Source organism: Brassica napus, chromosome A4, assembly GCF_020379485.1.
Source record: "Brassica napus cultivar Da-Ae chromosome A4, Da-Ae, whole genome shotgun sequence".
NCBI lineage: Eukaryota > Viridiplantae > Streptophyta > Magnoliopsida > Brassicales > Brassicaceae > Brassica > Brassica napus.
Window position 1 is genome coordinate 13,891,031 of NC_063437.1, and position 18,391 is coordinate 13,909,421.

At 38.7% G+C, this 18,391-nt stretch overlaps 4 protein-coding genes across 4 annotated transcripts; 3 read left to right on the plus strand and 1 right to left on the minus strand.

The window, feature by feature from the left end:
- Nucleotides 1-289: 289 nt before the first annotated feature.
- Nucleotides 290-2,721, plus strand: LOC106419881 (F-box/kelch-repeat protein At1g64840). Its single transcript, XM_048777719.1, has 3 exons — nt 290-361; nt 722-870; nt 1,450-2,721. The coding sequence occupies exons 1-3, from the start codon at nt 317-319 to the stop codon at nt 2,519-2,521; spliced, it is 1,266 nt and encodes a 421-aa protein (XP_048633676.1). The 5' UTR covers nt 290-316; the 3' UTR covers nt 2,522-2,721.
- A 1,927-nt stretch (nt 2,722-4,648) lies between these two features.
- LOC111210755 (F-box/kelch-repeat protein At2g24250-like) lies at nt 4,649-5,776 on the plus strand. The gene is made up of 3 exons (XM_048778177.1): nt 4,649-4,696; nt 4,785-4,846; nt 4,927-5,776. The coding sequence occupies exons 1-3, from the start codon at nt 4,649-4,651 to the stop codon at nt 5,774-5,776; spliced, it is 960 nt and encodes a 319-aa protein (XP_048634134.1).
- A 4,036-nt stretch (nt 5,777-9,812) lies between these two features.
- LOC125608203 lies at nt 9,813-11,591 on the minus strand. The gene has a single exon (XM_048778178.1). The coding sequence runs from the start codon at nt 11,589-11,591 to the stop codon at nt 9,813-9,815; it is 1,779 nt and encodes a 592-aa protein (XP_048634135.1).
- A 1,982-nt stretch (nt 11,592-13,573) lies between these two features.
- Nucleotides 13,574-16,220, plus strand: LOC106395780 (F-box/kelch-repeat protein At1g64840-like). The gene has a single exon (XM_048777721.1). The coding sequence runs from the start codon at nt 14,003-14,005 to the stop codon at nt 15,086-15,088; it is 1,086 nt and encodes a 361-aa protein (XP_048633678.1). The 5' UTR covers nt 13,574-14,002; the 3' UTR covers nt 15,089-16,220.
- Nucleotides 16,221-18,391: the final 2,171 nt, after the last annotated feature.

Here is an 18,391-nt window from a genome sequence, read left to right on the forward strand (position 1 = left end):
CCCTCAAATCTAAATTGGCAAGAACTAATAATTCAGATTCAATTGGACTAACAACTAACAGATGAAAATGAAAATAATAGAATTCAAAAGAGAAATCAACATCTGAACACGCGCCGGAGTACTCCTAGTAACTCTAAAAATGACATTTCCTAAACTATTCAATCTATAATTTTAAAAATTATAGTTAAAAACAAATCTACATATAAGTATAACAATGATTATAATTATATGTAAAAATTTTAAATTTAATAAGCAACAGTTATATGTAGATTTCCAATTCTCTCCTCTTTTATTAAACCCTAAATAGAAATCGGAAATGGAGCAGCAATCAGCAAACATGGCGCCGAGAAAGAAGAAACAGGTACACATACTCAATTATGCGATTAATCTTGTCTGTTCTTGTTTCATACAACCTAGTTCTAAATCATTCATGTCTCATTATTGAAACGGAATCTCAGATGTATTGTATGGTATTTTCTTTTTGTTCCTGTCGTAATCTGTCGGCTGTAGACTGTAGTAATTGTTTCTTATTTTCATGATGGGTTTGTTGAAGTTGTCGCCTTTTTGCTTTAATCTGATCATGGTCGGTGAACATGTGTTGAATACTTGTTATTAGTTTTACCTGAGTCTGTCGTTACTCATTTGATTTGAGATCAATCTTGTTTGTTCATCATGTATGTTTTACTGTTTCCTAACTCCTACAATTGTAAATATCTTTCAGCAGTTTCCGTCTTCGTCAGCAAACATGTCAGAACCTCCATCAGAAAAGAAGGCATCATTATCATTATCATCATCATCATCGATGGTGCCTGACTGGACTCAGCTCCCTGAAGAGCTACTTCACATTATCACGGAGAAACTAGAGCATTGTTTCAACGCTGTGTTTAAAATGGCGCTCGCCTTTTGCGCCATGGCGCGAGGCGCACTCAGGCGACGGCTCCATCGCCATGTACCTCCTAGGCGAGGGTGGGTTCCGTAAGGCGCTCGCCAAGTGCGCATTGGTCATAAGGCGGTGCCTTAAAAGGCAACGCAAAGGCGAGCCATGGAGACGATGACGTTAACCGATACTAAACCACGTAGAAACCCTAACTTAATAAATGGACCAACCTTAAACCAAACTTAAAACCAAACGTCTAAAAACTTATCAAAACCCTAGCTTGCTCTTGTAGAAAAGCAAAGTTAAAAACTTAACAAAACATGGATCTCACGGACTGTGTTTTGCATAAGGTTAGTACGTACTCTCTTCTCTAATCTCATGGGGCTTTCTTCTGATAAAAACTATTTAATAAAGGCAAAATCACGTGAATGAAATTTGTATATTACGCACGGATACATAACTAACGTAGTCTTCAAGTGGGTCTTCAAGGCGAGCGCTTTCTTGCGCCATGGCGCAAGGCGCAAGGCACACACCTTATCGCCTTGGATCGCCATGCGCCATTTAAAACACAGTTTCAACGTTATTCATGCTCGCTCTGTTTGCACCTCATGGCGATCCACATTTCCCTTTCCTCATTCCCTGCTACGCCCAAGTTACTCTTTACCCGCGTTTGGCGATTTCCCTTATGTCAGTAAAGGCTTGTGCACTCTCGAGAAGGTCCCTTTGTTTCTCTTTAGAGTCCAAACTCCTGCTGCTTCACCATCGGAGTATTTCTTGGGAGGAGTAGGCCGAGATGAGTGTGTGGATCATATGGAGCTTCAGTATCCTATTCAATTCTCGGTGAAGATCCCAGGATCTGAACCAACCGTGTTGAACATACGCAACAGCCAGGTCTTCCCTCTGGGTCACCAGTACAGAATCATGGGTTGGGATCCTGAATCTTGGACAACAAAGTTCAAAGGCGTGGCTTTTCTTCCTCTAAACGAGGAGGGAGAATTTGTAGTGCTCCTCAATTACACTATGGATTTGTTAGTGTTAAGAAGTTCTGAGATGAGGTGGATGCGCCTTAAGGAAACCTCTAATGCTCAATGCCGGCAGTTAGTCGCTTTTAAAGGCAGATTTTATGCAGCCTTTATCAACGGGGACTTCTTCATTTTCGATCCTTATACGCTGAAACGGACTCCCTTCACGCCATTACCGCTTCTGAGGTCAAGTAAATACCTGGTTCAGGCTGGTGATGATGAGCTTTTACTTGTTGAGAAGTTCAACCCGTTTCCTGATGCTGAGATACTAGATTTTAACCGGTTCACTTGTAGAGTGAGCAGGCTAGACAATGAAGCTGACAAGTGGGTCGAGATCACCGATTTGGGAGACCGTGTGTTGTTTATTAGAGACTCTGGAAATTTCTGCTGCTCGGCTAAGGAGCTTCCCGATGGATGTGGTGTGAGCGGGAACTCAATTGTGTTCACCAATACGGGCTATATGACATTCGCCTATAAATATGGGGTACATACGGGGAAGGAAGACGACGAGCTCAATATTTGGAGATTCTCAAGAGAGAATCGTGTGACAATCCTCAACACATCCCCCATGGTGGCTTTCAAGGTTGAGCCGGAAACTGTATATCTTACTTTGGATAACTGAGACATCCGTTTGCATGTTTTTTATTAGATCAGAACACACGGCTTTTACCATGAGTTAAGATTTTATGATCGCTGATGCTATGTTAATACGCTGAAAACTAGATCATTGGTATTGTTTTTAATATATGGAATTTGGAAAACTAATTGATGTATCATAGCTGATGTCAAAAAAAAAAAAATGATGTATCATATGTCTGTTCAGAGTTGGGTTTCAGAGTGTTTACAACATGCTGCAACTAGTGTTCAAGATTCTCCAATCTAAAAATTAAAAATAATATATAATATTAATTGAATAATGTGTGATAAATATCCAACTGGTTTAGATTGGTTGAAGAAACAATATGTATTTCAGATATTTCAAATATTTTGAGTATTTTTGGTTATTTATTTTTGTCTGTTTTATGTAATTTGGACAGTTCTATATTTTTCTTATATTTTAAATATTAAATTCAAACATAACTAATATATTTAAATATGTAATTGTGATTCAAATAAATATACTTCAGTTTGAGTTAGGTTTGGTTTCAATTTTTCAAATAACTTTTTTTTGGATTAACTTGGACATTTTATTAGTTTCGATTTAGTTTGATATAATTTTTTGGGTTAGGTTTGATTCGATTAACGGATACATATATTTTGTGTAAACTTAAGAAGATATTATTTTTAGTTAAATGTTTCGAATCCCCTATATATTAAAAGAGAAGCATTACAACATATTTTGTAGCCACATGTCATCACCAAATCATTCTTAGAATCCTTAGAAAAATATGTTGGTCCATATAAATATATAATAAGTTTTTTATTAAACTAACCATAAATTAATCATAAATGTTCTTCATTGTTTACTTAAATAAAAATCACCGAATTACCTAATGTAGCTAAAGTATATATGACAATTAATGATTTTGAATAATAAAGATTTGATAAAAATTAATCTATTCTCTATCATTTTTTAAATTTTAACTTATTAAAATAAATTAAATAACCACATTAACTATATAATAAATTTTTTTTTCTTTTCTATATGTTATATTTTGAATTTTTAAAAACGAATATATTTTTTTAAACGAATATAAATGACTAAAGTTGTTAAAAATCCCACATTATAATTTTTGTGATCCATGGGTTAAAATTTATGTTATAACAGGATACTAATGATTACGAAATTAAATAAGTAGAAAATCTCATTTTATAAATATTATATATATGTATATTAATATTTTTTAAAAATAAATTATATACCATATAAAATACATAAATATTTTAATTTCAAATTTGCTTTGAATTTTTTTGATAAACATTTTAAACAATTATTAACAACTTAATATTTAGATTTTAAACTTTGCATTGAATGTTTTTAAAATTATAAATTACTAAAACTATTAAACATCCTACAAATTTTTTATTGTTATCATTGATTTAAAAAATTTGTTATAAAGAAATACAAATGATCAAAAATAATATGAGTATAAAATATTTTTTAACAGATGTCAATATTAAAAATGTATTATATATCTATGTTAATATAATTTAAACTTAATTTTATACCATATAAAATATAAAAAAGTGTTTGTGTGGATTAATAAAATTTATTTAAGTATTTGTACCAATTTAATCATATACATAATAGTTACTAAATTTTTAATTATTCAATATATATTTATTATTTCATAATATGTAAAAAATATATAATACTTAAAAATAATTTATATATAATATTCATTCCGCGCAAGGCGCGGATCTTAACCTAGTAAATTAATTAAAAGGTTGATTTTACAACATTATCAGAAAGATTAAAAGATTTATAGCACAAACAGTAAATAGTACTGTAGACAAAAAGGTTAAATTATATATTATGTTCTTGTTTCAATAAGATACATAAATGACACCCTCCACTTCATCAAGAAGACCTCCCACCATATATCAACACTGATATAACAATACAGACGGTTTACCGGACAAACCCTAGAAGACACCGACCCTGGTTAGGGTAACTGACTCTTTCTCCCCCTTTTTGTTTGGTAATATTTAACTTAGCAACACGAAAACACAAACAGATGTTCTGGAATTGGATTTGATTCTCTGTTTGTTTCAGTTACAGACTGTGAAATCGAAGCAATCAGTGAAAATGACAGAACCTGCGACATCATCATCCTCGTCTCTTCCCTTAGATAGTGTAATAACAACTCTTTTCTACTAAATTTTGACAGATTCTTTGTTATTGTTTGTTCTTAGCTGGAATGAAAATTAAAGCTCTCTTTCAGGTTTCAAAACTGTCTCTGTCTCCATCAACGAACGAGATCACAGTGTCCGTAGTACCGGACTGGTCTCTTCTCCCTGAAGAGCTACTCCACATCATCTCCAAGAATCTGGATGACTGTTTCGATGCTCTTCATGCTCGCTCAGTTTGCACCCTGTGGCGATCCATGATAACAAAGGCTCGTGGAGCCTCGAAAGGATCCCTCTGTTCCTCTTTAGACCCAGAGCTCTTGCTGCTTCTGAGTATTTCTTGGGAGGGATAAGGCGATATGAGCCAGAAGAGGAGGAGGAAGAGCTTTCATCTCCTATCCAATGCTCGGTGAAAGTGGAGATTCCAGGATCATCTGATCGGAGGTTGATGAAGATGAATGATTGTCAGATCCTCCCTCTTGGCCATCAGTACAGAATGATTGGTTGCAATGCTAAAGAGTACATAAACGTGGTTGTTCTTCCTCTAAACCAGGAGGGAGGAGGAGGAGGAGATTTTGTTGTTCTCCTTAACTTCACTAAAGTTTTGTTGGTGTATAGAAGCACTGAGATGAGGTGGAGGCGGTTACATACACAGCCATTCACAACAGCTACGTGCGAGGAGCTATTCACTTTCAGAGGCAAGTTTTATGCAATCTTTATTAGCGGAGATTTTTTCGCTTTCGATCCTCATTTCCTGGGACTGACTACCTTGAAGCCCTTGGAGCTACCCAACTGTGGTTCATGCAATGATCTGGTTCAATCTGGCGACGATGAACTTTTCCTTGTTGAGACAATCATCCCTCGTAATGACGATGTGTTAAGTTTCAATCGGTTAACGCTAAGAGTGTGTAGGCTAGATGTGGAGGCTGGTCAGTGGGTGGTGGTCACCGACATAGGAGACCGTGTGTTTATTATTGGAGAGTTTGGGAGTGTCTCGTGCTCAGCTAAAGAGTTTCCTGAGGGTTGTGGCGTGAGTGGGAACTCAATTTTGTATACTCTTTTTTTTTTTGAGCAAACAAACATTTAAATTAAAAGCATGAAGTAGTTCTACAAAGTTGCAGAAGTAGAAATGGATAACAGAGCTGCTTTAGCAATTAAGTCAGCTTCTACATTTGCTAAACGAGAGACATGGATAAAAGAGATAGAGGTGAAAGAGCGAGCCAACACACTGATGTCGTAGAGAACGCCTTTCAAAGCCACATCTTTTCCTCGAGTCTTCAAGAGCGAGATAAGAGTCTTGGAGTCAGAGTGTATCTGGATACTGCTGACATGTGAAGAGAGTGCAGCGGACAAGGCCGCTTTAACCGCCAATGCTTCAGCCACTAGAGCCGAAGGAACAAAACGCCGGTGAGATGAGGATCTTTCTGCGAAAGAACTGTCAGAATCCCGAAGGACCCAACCCATTCCGCAATTCCCTGTTGAAGCTTCCCAAGCTGCATCTGAAAATAAGGACCAAGCGTAAGAGTTAGCAGCTGGTAACGATGTATCAGGGACCACACACTGTGGTAAGGAAGGCGTTTTGACATTTGTCTGAGCCGCCTGCCAGGCTCGAGCATCCTGCAAAATCTTCAGGACAGTGGATTGTTCCGAGAAGACTTTATCTTCAAAAAGAAATTTATTCCTGTTGGTCCAAAGGATCCATAATACCCAAGGGTATAGAGGCGTGGAGCCTAGTCCCGTCGGGGGAAGTGATATCATCTTTCGGCACTGTTGTAGTAGAGAAGCAACAGAGTCTGTGTTCGCCAGAGAGGGTTTGAACATACTCGGAACAAGTTCCCAAACTTTACGCGCAAAGGGACATTGGAGAAGAACATGGAGTTCTGTCTCTAGCACTCCACAACGTTTACAGACCGGATTTGCCGCTAGCCCTCTGTTTTGGAGAACAGAACCAACAGCCAGGGATTGGGTTTTTGCTTTCCACATGAAGTGCCTAATCTTTGGTGAAGTATCCACTTGCCAGATGCATTTGTTCCAGTTAAAAGCCAAATCCTCCTGCGATCCATTGCAAAGTTTTGCAACTGCATAACCCGATTTAGTGGAGTATTCACCAGAAGAACTTGGAAGCCACACTCGCTCGTCAAGTGCTAGCAATGCACTTGGAACCAACCGGCGAATAATCTCCTCATACTGAGGAAGTGTAGCCCTGATAGCCAACACATCCCAGTCATTTGTTCCGGGTAGTATGAACTTGCTTACTCTCCAGTCTTTAGTCGCAAAAGTTGGTGGTCCAACAGGAGCCATCGGTTCACTTGTAGACAGCCAGGGTTCCGACCACAAACAGATGTCCCTCCCGGATCCTACAGCCCAACCTAAGCCTCTTGTTAACAAATCCCGCCCTACTAAGATTCCACGCCAGCCATGAGAGGCGCCAGAGGAGGGTTGCGTCTCAAGGAAAGAAGAATGAACACAGTACTTTCCGAGAAGTAACCTGGCCAGTAGAGAGGAAGGGTTTTTCAGGATCCTCCATGAGAGCTTTGCTAACATTGCATCATTGAATTGCTCAATTTCCCGGAAACCCAATCCTCCGGCACCTTTTGGTTTAGCCAGGTTTTGCCAAGAGACCCAACACATCTTTCTAACCTCCGGGGAGATATCCCACCAAAATCTCGTAAGTACCGATTGGATTTGCTTACAGAGAGACAGTGGTAATTTGAAGCATGACATCGCGTAGGTAGGCATGGCGGCCAGTACCGATTTCAATAAAACTATCTTCCCTGCTCCCGATAAGAACCTGGAGGTCCAACTATGTGATCTTTGCCGGATCCGATCCACAATCGAGGCGAATATATCCCGTTTTTTCCGGCCAAAATACTCAGGCAATCCGAGGTATTTACCAATACCACCCTCATTAAGGATTTGCAACTGTTCTCTGATCCTTCTTTTTGCTTCCCCCGGTGTTTTCGAAGAGAAAGTGATGGCTGACTTCTCTAGGTTGATGAACTGCCCGGAGGCCTCCTCGTATCTCTTCAGGATCTTGATTAAAGCCGCACAACTCCTCTGATCTGTTCTACTGAAGAACTTCGTATCGTCAGCGAAGAGAAGGTGGTTCACTGCCGGGCAATTGCGAGCGACCTTCACCCCAACGACCTCGCCTTGTTGTTGAGCCTTCTTGCACAGTCCGGACAAAACCTCTGTACACAGAATGAAGAGGTAAGGAGATAGTGGATCACCCTGCCGAATTCCTCGGGACGGAACAACTTTCCCTTGCGCCGCTCCATTGATGAGATAAGAATACGAGACAGATGTAACGCATGTCATTATCCAAGAGATCCATCGATCATGGAAGCCAAACCGGGCTAAGACATTGCGCAGAAATTGCCATTCAATGCGATCATACGCCTTGCTCATGTCGGTTTTAATGGCCATACTGCATCTAACCTTCGCTTCTGAATGTTGGAGATAGTGGAGGATCTCATGTGTGATCAACACGTTGTCGGAGATGGCTCGCCCCTTAACGAACGCAGATTGATGCTCCGAGATCAGGTCCGGCAGCAGCGGTTGCAGTCTCCTAGTAAGTAGCTTGGCAATGATCTTGTAATGAGTATTACATAGCGCGATAGGACGATAATCTGCCACTTTCTTGGGGCCCAAGATTTTTGGAATCAAGCGAACATGGGTTTCATTTTGCCTTGGATCCATGACGCTCGATTCGAAAAAAGCCTGGATGTCTTTCACTACGTCTGCTCCTAAAATGTCCCAGAAAGTTTGGTAAAAACTAGCGGAAAAACCATCCGGGCCCGGTGCTTTCTCCGGGTGTATCGAGAAGAGTGCCTCTCTTATCTCCATGGGGCTCGGCATAGCAACTAATGTCACATTCATCTCATTGGTGACCAAAGGAGTAATCCCTTCCTGTACCACAAGAGATGAGTCGGACATTTGTGCTCTGAAGATCCGAGAATAGTAATCTGTAATGCAATGCACGATCTCTGTTTCCTTGTACACCGCCTTGCCTTCCACGTCTTCGATGACCGAGAACTTATTAACCGCACGTCTTCCTCTCGTGGCCGCGTGAAAATAATTTGTATTCCGGTCCCCACATTGCAACCATAGGATGCGACTCCTTTGCCTCCAGTAAAGCTCTTCTTCTTTGTAAGCTGCCTCAAGTGTCGCTTTCAGTGACTCGATTTGAACGGTATCCGGCACTGAGCTAGACAGAGCCTCCTCTAGCCGCTGTTGAGCCGCTTGAATAGCCAAGTTGCTGTTGAGATTCTGTTCTTTCGTCCATTTAATTATGCTGTGCCTGATGTTCCCAATCCTAGTTAGTACAGACTCAAGGGGATATTGATGCCATTGTACCTCCACCAGCTTCCTAATCTCCGGCTTATTCTTCAGTCTTCTGTCAAACCGGAATAAGCCCTTCTTTTTGCGCAGCGAAACGTCAAAGTGAACTACTATTGGCCGATGGTCGGAGCCCTCAAATCTCAAGTATTCACTGCGTCCCGCCGGGAACCGTTCAAACCACGAGCAATTTGCCATTGCTCGATCCAGTCGTGACTGGATAAAGTGGTTATATCTTGTACCTCGCCATGATAAATGATTCCCGGAATATTGGAGATCCCATAAGCCCATCTGCGATACGAAACTCCTAAAAGATAGGAAGGATCCTTCCCACCGGGCAGGACCACCAATTTTCTCGGAATTATCTAGGAGATCATTGAAATCTCCCGTAAGTAACCACGCGTCATCTCTATCTGATCCTAGTTCCGTCAGTTTGCTCCAAAAAGCAGGACGGTCTGATGGGTTAGGGGCTCCATAGATAAAGGACACAAAGCTAAATGTTCCATACGCTTCAATCCGGGTGTCAATGATATTAGGAGAAGAGTAGAGTATCTCAACCTGAATTTCGTCTTTCCAAGATAGGGAGAGGCCGCCCGCAAGACCCACTGGGGGAACAGTGAAGTGGTTCTTTAGCTCCGAGTTCTTAAAGTGCTTGAAAATCGCCTCATCTTGATTCTTGGTTTCCATCAGAAATAACACTGCCGGGGAAATCCTCTTTCGGAATTCCCTAATACGCTGGCCCGTCAAGGGGTTCCCGATGCCTTGACAGTTCCAGCTCACACATGCTAAGGAAGAGAGCCTTGGAGAGGATGAAAATCCTTCTCCTTACGCACGATTGCGGGTATCAGCTTTGTCGTCGGTCCATTCTTGAGTTTCTTCCTGGTTTGTGATCTGCCTCCCGCTGTAATTGCGTCCAACATCAGTTTTCTCCGAGGTGAGGAATGAACCTTTGTGACACGTCTTCTTTTAACTGTGATACCTTGGCCGGTATTCTTTGACATTCTCTTGCAATCTTGGGAGTTCTCAGCAATTCGTTTCCCGGCTGCCTTAGTTGACAGTGCTTGTTGTAGCTGTAAGTCAAAAACATTGTCTTGCTCTTCATCCTCATCTGCTCGTAGAGACCCAAGCCTTAGCGACACGTGAATTCTGTCTTCGCTTAAGGTCCTGATGGGAGATCTTTCGCAAAGTCCAATCCTCCCAGACTCAAAGATAGTAGAACTCGACGGGCGAGTAATGGATTTGTCATTCAAGAGAAGTGGCGCTCCCTTCGTTGGGATTTTTTCTCTGACCAGTGGCCCAAGGGCCTCAGAGTTTGCCAAATCTCTTTCAGCGGTCCTCATCGTGTTAACAGATAGTCTCTCCTTTGCCGGGATTCTATCCTCGCTTGATACATGTTCTGATCGCGGGTCTGATAGTCTGGACGCTAGACTAGCTCTCCTCTGATCTGCCGACGGGTTTGTCACCGGGGAGAGGTGTGATCGAGAGGTAACATCTCTAACTGGAGAGCCATGCTGTTCTTGAGGTAGAACCGAGCCAGTATGTTCCTTAACCCGATAAGAACCTTCCCTGCGCGAGTTTGAGGTATGTTCATGCGACGTATGATAAGTCCGAGAGCCTCGTGGAGTAGCGCTGCGGTGCGATAGGGATCGATCATCATAGCGTCTTTTATTCTCCTCAAATTCCGAGCTCCTTCCTGATTCATTTCGGGAGGAGTATACCCGAGCTACCACATCTGAATGAGGGTTTGCATTCCTTGTGTTCGTCCATCGGGTCACTCTATTGTTTGCGAGGTTCTGTTGACGAGAGAACCTCCGATCATCTTGACGTCTCCGACCTTCTTCAATTCTCTCTAAAGTGTTCTGTTGAGAGATACCCAAGTCTCTTCTTTCCCCGTGGTGTGAGCGAGACAGAGGGCATCTGCGCTTTTCACTATCCTCATGATCGAGAGACTTACAGAAGAAACAGTGTTTCCCAATTTTTTCATACTCCAACTCGACTTCCACTATTTCTCGAGATGGCAATTGCAGGTCCATCTTCATAATGAGAGGCTTTAAACCATTTACCTGGACCCTGAGGCGAGCTTTATCAACTTCACGATCATCAATGGGGCCTAGGGCAGCACCAATAGCTTCAATGGTTTCATCTATCCAGTAGTGGAGAGGAATGCCATGGACTCTAATCCAAAAAGGGATTCGGCCTGGGAAGGTATCAGACACGACTGGCTCCCACCTTTGTAGAATGAACATCCAGTTCTTAAAGTGAAAGGGGGCTTTTGCAAGAATAGTCTGGAGATCCCTCTCTGACTCAAAGCCGAACTGAAACAGAGTAGGGCCAAGATCCCGTCCTGTTATTCTACCCACAACATTCCATTGTTGTAGAAAGAAATCCACTAGCGCCCTTGTTTTCTGAATCGAAGGGTTGGTGACTCTTCCAATGAGAGTGAGCTTGTTGCGTTCAATGAGGCCAGAGACATTCGCATCCGGGATCCTCACCAGCGGTTTGCGTGGTGGAAACTCCTCAGCTCTCTCTTTACCTTTCTCCGTTCTCGAGTAACGGTGAGACATTTTGGCAGAGAGAGGTAGGTGAAAGTGACAGTCAAGGGGAAGACTACAACCCGTAGTAAAACTGGAACCAGAGAGCGATGGTAGCTATGGAGACTACAAACTGTAGTAGCTTGGTGCAAGACAGGGGAACTACACAAACGTAGTAGTGAAGCTTTTACCGGGAGCAGAGGGAGGTAAAGGAGCTGTCTACAGGCGAGAGCTCTATTGACTTCAGATTGTCCATCATCCTAGTCAGAATCACTAACAAGCGGACTTCACCGGCAAGAATGGCCGGAAAAGGCGGTCCCTCCGACACGGTCGGGGGAAGAACCCGAAGTGTAAAGACCAGGAGCGTTCTTCAGACTGCGGGATATTACCGAAAGAGGTAACAGTTTCGAAAATTGCAGGACAGAGGTAGGAGGAAAGCAGCCGAAAGGGGAAGTCAACTCCGGGAAACAGTTAAGCGACCAGCGGTTAAAGACTTGTTTCGAAACCGGTGCCCGAGAGAGAAAACTTTGTGGTTCAATTTTGTATACTCATATGCCATGGAATGAAACATACTTTTACAAATATGGAGTAGAGACAGGACGCGAGGAAGACGACCTCAACTGTTGGAGATTTTCAAGAGAGAATCTGGTGACTATCCTCAGCACTTCTCCGGTGGTGGCTCTTCGGGTCGAGCGGTGCGTTTAGTTCTTTTACTTTCAACTCATTTTTTCTGACTATGCTGTTGTTGATAACAGGAGTCGTGTGTTTTGACCAAATTTCTTCTTATACTAGATCTCCCCCGCTGGATGCATTACCTTACTAGCAGAAGCAATGAACCGAGCATAAAGGACATGGGGCTACGTCTGAGGGAAATCGATCTTGATCTGTGGCCCAAAGCCAAGGACAACCTTGTTATTATTACTCATGGTTCTGTATGCAGATTGGTTCTAGACTTCTAGCACAAGTTTTTTTTTTGTTTTTAAAAACTGACTTCTAGCACAAGTTGTTCTCTTTAATTTTTTCTTAACCTTGTTTTCATGTATATATTAATGTTGGTGAAGAAGCACGTTATCTTAAATTCTGTTCTATAAGAAATGTTTAACTCTTTTCTTTCTTTCTTTAACACAAGAATGTTTTTTTTTTTTAAGAATGTTAACTCAATCATGGACTTTAATCCACTCCATTGTTAGTTTTTCTTTTGTTTTATGGTCGTAGAAATGTTTCTTGGCTTTTAGTTTTGTGCTTGATTATTTCTCAGGATTTGAAAAGATACCTATTGGATCTTTCTATTTTTAGATAATAATCGGTATATTTTCGCTTAAACTATTTGTATTGTTTGCACAAAAGAAAAAACTCTTTTTATTCTTTCTGATCTAATATTGAATAAAAGTCTTTTGGATAACTCACCATGAAATTCATCAAATACATGCAATTATGTATCGATTTCCGATTAAACTGCATAAGCATAAGTTTAAAATTATACCAGACCATATTCAGTTTTAACGAAACCAATTCAATTTATTTTATTATAGTTTTTATAAGAAAAATAAATAAATTTGATTCTAATTCTAGTTTGCATATAATCTGTCAACTAGGTGTTTTGCCCGCATCCGGGCTTAAATATTTTTATAATTTTGAAAAGTTCTTTGTACACTATATTCATTATACTAAAATAAATTTTAAAATAACTTAATATTATATTTTTAATTATATAATTAAAATTTTTAATTTAATTAATATTTAATTATGTAATTTGTGTGTTTTAACTTTTTATTAAAATAAATTTTCAGATAACAATACAATATATATATATATATATATAAATTATCTCTTTTTTAAATTATATTTTTAATGTGAAAGCTCGATTCCAAAAATTTACTTCGCAAATAATAGTATAGATCAGAATTCATAAAAAAAACATAAAATAAAAAAAAATTATTTAAGAAATAAAATAAAAATTTAATGTGCTTTAAATATAATTTGAATGGACATATACGTTATCATGTTTTATTTAAACAGGTTTTGAGCGAATTTTGACTTACAAGAATTCAAACGGACATACATTCAATGACGAGATTTTAAACGGACATACATTAAACGACGAGATTTTATCGCCTGTTTTGCAGACTGTTATACGATTAATTAATATATATATATGTAGTTAAAATCATGAGAAATCGAAGCAGTCAGCTATAATGGCAGAGCCTGCAACGGAGAAAGAGACATCATCTGTGATGCCAGACTCGTTTCTTCTCTCAGATAGTGTAAGAACTCTTTTCTACTAAATTTGATAGGATTCTGCGTTCTTTTTAATGCTTTTTGATAGATTCCGGTATGGTGTTTATATGCTGAAAAGAAGATTAGAACCAATATAAGTGTTGTAGCTTTACAATATAAATCTCCTCTTTCAGGTTTCAAAACTGTGTCTGTCTCCATCAGCAAAAATGACAACGAACGGGATCACCTGGTCCCTTCTCCCTGAAAAGCCACTGAACATTATCTCCGAGAAGCTGGATGACTGTTTCGATGTTGTTCATGCTCGCTCTGTTTGCACCTCGTGGCGTTCCATCATTCCCTTTCCTTCTTACCTATCACGCCAAAGTTACTCTCTTCCCTCGCTCGATAACAAAGGCTCTTGGACCCTCGAGAAGATCCCTCTCTTCCTCTTTAGACCCCGAGCTCTTGCCGCTGACTACTTCTTGGGAGGGATAGGCAGAGATGAGCCAGAGGAGGAGCTTCCATATCCTAACCAATGCTCAGTTAAAGTAGAGATTCCAGGATCATCTGATCCAAGGTTGATGAACATGCTCGACTGCCAGATCTTCCCTCTTCGCCATCAGTACCGAATGATTGGTTGCAATGCTAAAGGATACAGATGCGTGGCTGTTCTTCCTCTAAACAAGGAGGGAGGAGGAGATTTCGTTGTTCTCCTCAACTGCACTAGTGTTTTGATGGTGTTGAGAAGTAACGAAATGAGGTGGAGGCGGTTTCAGACACTCTCAGTACATCCGTGCGATGATTTAGTCACTTTTAGAGGCAGGTTTTATGCACTCTTTGTTAACGGAGACGTTTTCGGTTTCGATCCTCATTTCCTGGAACTGTATCCGCTGGTACGCTTCGAGCTTGATCGGAAATGCGGTTGGTCCACCTCTCTGGTTCCATCTGGTGATGATGAGCTTTTCCTGGTTGAGCTAATCTCCTCTCGTAATGCTGATGTGTTAGATTTAATGAGTCGGTTAAAATTAAGAGTGTGTAGGCTAGATGTGGAAGCTGGTCAATGGGTGGTGGTCAAAGATATAGGAGACCGTGTGTTGGTTATTGGAGACTTGGGAAATGTCTCATTCTCGGCGAAAGAGCTTCCTGATGGTTGTGGTGTGAGTGCGAACTCTATTTTGTTTACTTATGGGCCAAGCAATGTAACATGCTCCTACAAATATGACGACGACCTCAACTGTTGGAGATATTCAAGAGAGGATCTGGTGACTATCCTCGGCACGTCTCCGGTAGTGGCTCTCCGGGTTGAACGGTAGGTCTTTGGATTCTTGAGACATCTATTTATTTATTTTATTAGGTTCGGTTTTGAATTTTCGTTACGATTTTTAGGTAAAGAGTTTGTGATATGGTGAAAGCTTAGATTATTAGTCTAGTTTTAATACAATTCAGTTAGTACTAGGAACACATTTGTCTGCCTATATGTGCTCTTGATATCTCACAGTCGTGTTTTGACTAAATTTCATCTTATACCAGATCTTCAGCAGATGCATATAGCCACCGTTCTTCATGGCCACACACCCATAGGAGTGTAAACTTTAGAGTATGAGTCAATCATAAAGGACATGAGACTGGGTCTGATCCTTGGCCTAATTGCAAGGAAAACATTAATACTGTTATTATCTTTTTTTTTGTAACAAGGAACAATAATAATGGCGTTTATTTTCCAAAATCTATTAAGCTTGAATTTATGGTATATGAACAAAACAAGGTTTTTCCATTTTTAGCAAAATTCCCTAGTAATTAGTTTCTGAAAATTTTCTTTTGGACTTTTTCAAATATGATCTAAAATTTTGAGTCAAACACAAAAATAACAATGGTTTTTTTGAATTTTTTTTTCTTATTCATCCTAAAAGTTTAAGTTATTCACGAAAATGCTATTAATTTTTTTTTTTTTTACAAATGATTATTTTACCTTATCATCCTCATCTTCATCTTCACCAAATATTAACAATATAAAAAAAAAATATTAACAATATTGACATTTCCATCAATATACTAACCACCATGAACAACCAATTTAAAACTTTTAATGTACCAAAGTTTTGATTCTTATTTTTCATATCTCATTACTTATGCACATAAATCACATTTTTCGCTCTCTTCAAATTCATCCAAAAAAACTAAGATTTTGGTTCCAAGCTTTGTAAGGTTCATAGAGACATTAAAGTTCATGATTCGTGCTCATTAACGACTTGGTAGCTTTTGTAGTGACGTTCTGGGTACTTAGAGACGCAAAATAAGTAATCTCACAGACTCAAGATATGTAATCATTTTTTTTCTCAGATCTGTTCGCGAAGACTTTCAGAAGACTTCGCTAGATGCATTCTACATCAAGAAGATTTCCTTAGAAGTCTTCTAACTTTCCTTTATTAAGAAAAAAACGAAAATCCACCGGATAAATATGTTAGTTTTGAAATTGACCAAAGTTTGTTAGAAATTTGACTTTTTATATAAGACTTCTCGGGAAGTCTTTTCGAAAAAAAACTTCTATAGAAAGTCTTCTGAAAATTTTCCCGAAGTCTTCTCAGTGTCACAAATTTTATTCTGGGTTTTGGTCATATCTTTCTAGAAGTCTTCTCTGATAAAATCAAATATAGTCAATTGCAAAAGTATTCCAGGTAGACTTCTTGCGACATTGAGAAAACTTTCAGAAGAATTCTATATAAGTCTTCTATAAAAAGTCAAGTTTCTGACAAACTTTAGTCAATTGCAAAACTAACATATTTATCCGAGAAAGCTACTCGAGAAGTCTTCTCTGGCATTTTCGAGAATTTTTCAAATTCAAAATTAAACCAATATTTATGAAGGAAGACTTCTCAAGATGTCTTCTATAGAGTAGACTTCTTAAGAAGTCTTCCTTCGTAAATTTGCAATTGCAAAAATGACATAAATAAAGACTTCTTATCTCGGAGAAGACTTCCGTAGAAGTCTTCTACGTCAATGTTGAATAAACTTTCATTTTCTCTACAATTAAAATTACTTTTTAATATTTTCTTATTAATTCATGTGTATTAGTCAATATTGGGGTTCCTGAATGAAATTCATAACTTTTTGGGTGATAATTATGAGATTTCAGATATTTATGTTTACTAATGTTTCTAGATGACTTCTGGAGAAGTCTTCTCTAGATGACTTCTGGAGAAGTCTTCTCTAGATGATTTCTGGAGAAGTCTTCTCACATGACTTCTGGAAAAGTCTTCTATGTTAGATTTTTAAGAGTGTTAAGTAATTTCAAAGTATGTTTTTAACTTTCAAAAGTGTTAAGTAACTTCAAAAATATCAAATCATGTGGTTTAATGTGTATCTTCAGATATAAGGTATAATTTTTAACTTACATAAGATTTAAAATTTCAACTTTCATTTAAAATTCAAGTTTGATATTTTGTGTAATTTGACTAAGTTTACTTGTGAAGTCTTCTCTCTTAGTTTTAGTAAATTTGACTAAGTTTTTGTGTTATTATTGTGTTTTGTTATAAGTGGGTAGAATGGTTTAAAACATTTCTTGGTATGTTGTATCAATAACTTCAATAATGTCAAGTACTTTGGGAAAAAAAACATGAACATATATACCATATTCTTTTGATTAATATCTCTTCAAGTTTACAAAAGAATTCACAACTAAAAGAATACACATACAAATCATAAAACATACCATAAACAAAACTATTACACATGGAGCTAGATATAATTCCTCAACATAGATAAGTTTGGACTCCACTTGACATCATTCTTTTATACCACCTTGACCATACGACTTCGGAAGACTTCCCGAAGACTTTGCGGGAAGTTGTCTAGCATAAAAAACATTAGAAGACTTCCCAAAAAGTCTTCCAAGAGTCTTTTAAGAGTCTTCTAAGAGTCTTTTGAGAAGTCTTCTAAGAGTCTTTTGAGAAGTCTTCCAAAGTCTGACACAGATATGAAAAAATATGCATATTCAAAAGCATTCAAATGACTTCAAAACAGAGTAAACTCAAAAATAAATTCTTTATACTTAAATAATAAACAAAACAACCACATTAGGTTTAATCTATAATTTTTTAGAATCAAATATATAAAACACACAAAATACATATTCAAAATTTGTATCACTTATGGCTGAAGACTTCGTGGGAAGTCTTATTGCATAAAATGCTTTAAAAGATTTCTCAAGATGTCTTCTGAGAGTCTTCCAAGAGTCTCCTGAGAAGTTTTCCAAAGTCTGACTCAGATCTGAAAAATCTGCATATTCAAAAATATTCAAATGGCTTCAAAACAGAGAAAGCTTCAAAAATAATTTTTTATGCTTAAATAATAAACTAAACAATCAAATTAGTTTGAATCTACAACTTTTTAGAATCTAATATATAAACACACACAAAATACTTATCCAAAATTTGTACCACTTTGGGCAGAAGACTTTCTGAAGACTTCGGAAGACTTTCTGAAGACTTTGTGGGAAGTCTTCTAGCATAATTTGCACTATAAGACTTGCCTAAAGTATTCTGAGAAGTCTTCCGAGAGTCTTCTGAGAAGTCTTTCAAAGTCTGTTCAGTTGTGAAAAACCTGCAAATTCAAAAACA

Excerpts from the sequence above, each read along its gene's own strand:
- LOC106419881 (XM_048777719.1), top strand. The coding sequence starts at position 317 with ATGGAGCAGCAATCAGCAAACATGGCGCCGAGAAAGAAGAAACAG. Across the intron at positions 362-721 it reads CGCCGAGAAAGAAGAAACAG|CAGTTTCCGTCTTCGTCAGC; the intron begins GTACACATACTC and ends AATATCTTTCAG. Across the intron at positions 871-1,449 it reads ACGGAGAAACTAGAGCATTG|TTTCAACGTTATTCATGCTC; the intron begins TTTCAACGCTGT and ends TTTAAAACACAG.
- LOC125608203 (XM_048778178.1), bottom strand. The coding sequence starts at position 11,591 with ATGTCTCACCGTTACTCGAGAACGGAGAAAGGTAAAGAGAGAGCTGAG.
- LOC111210755 (XM_048778177.1), top strand. The coding sequence starts at position 4,649 with ATGACAGAACCTGCGACATCATCATCCTCGTCTCTTCCCTTAGATAGT. Across the intron at positions 4,697-4,784 it reads CGTCTCTTCCCTTAGATAGT|GTTTCAAAACTGTCTCTGTC; the intron begins GTAATAACAACT and ends GCTCTCTTTCAG. Across the intron at positions 4,847-4,926 it reads GTGTCCGTAGTACCGGACTG|TTTGCACCCTGTGGCGATCC; the intron begins GTCTCTTCTCCC and ends ATGCTCGCTCAG.
- LOC106395780 (XM_048777721.1), top strand. The coding sequence starts at position 14,003 with ATGACAACGAACGGGATCACCTGGTCCCTTCTCCCTGAAAAGCCACTG.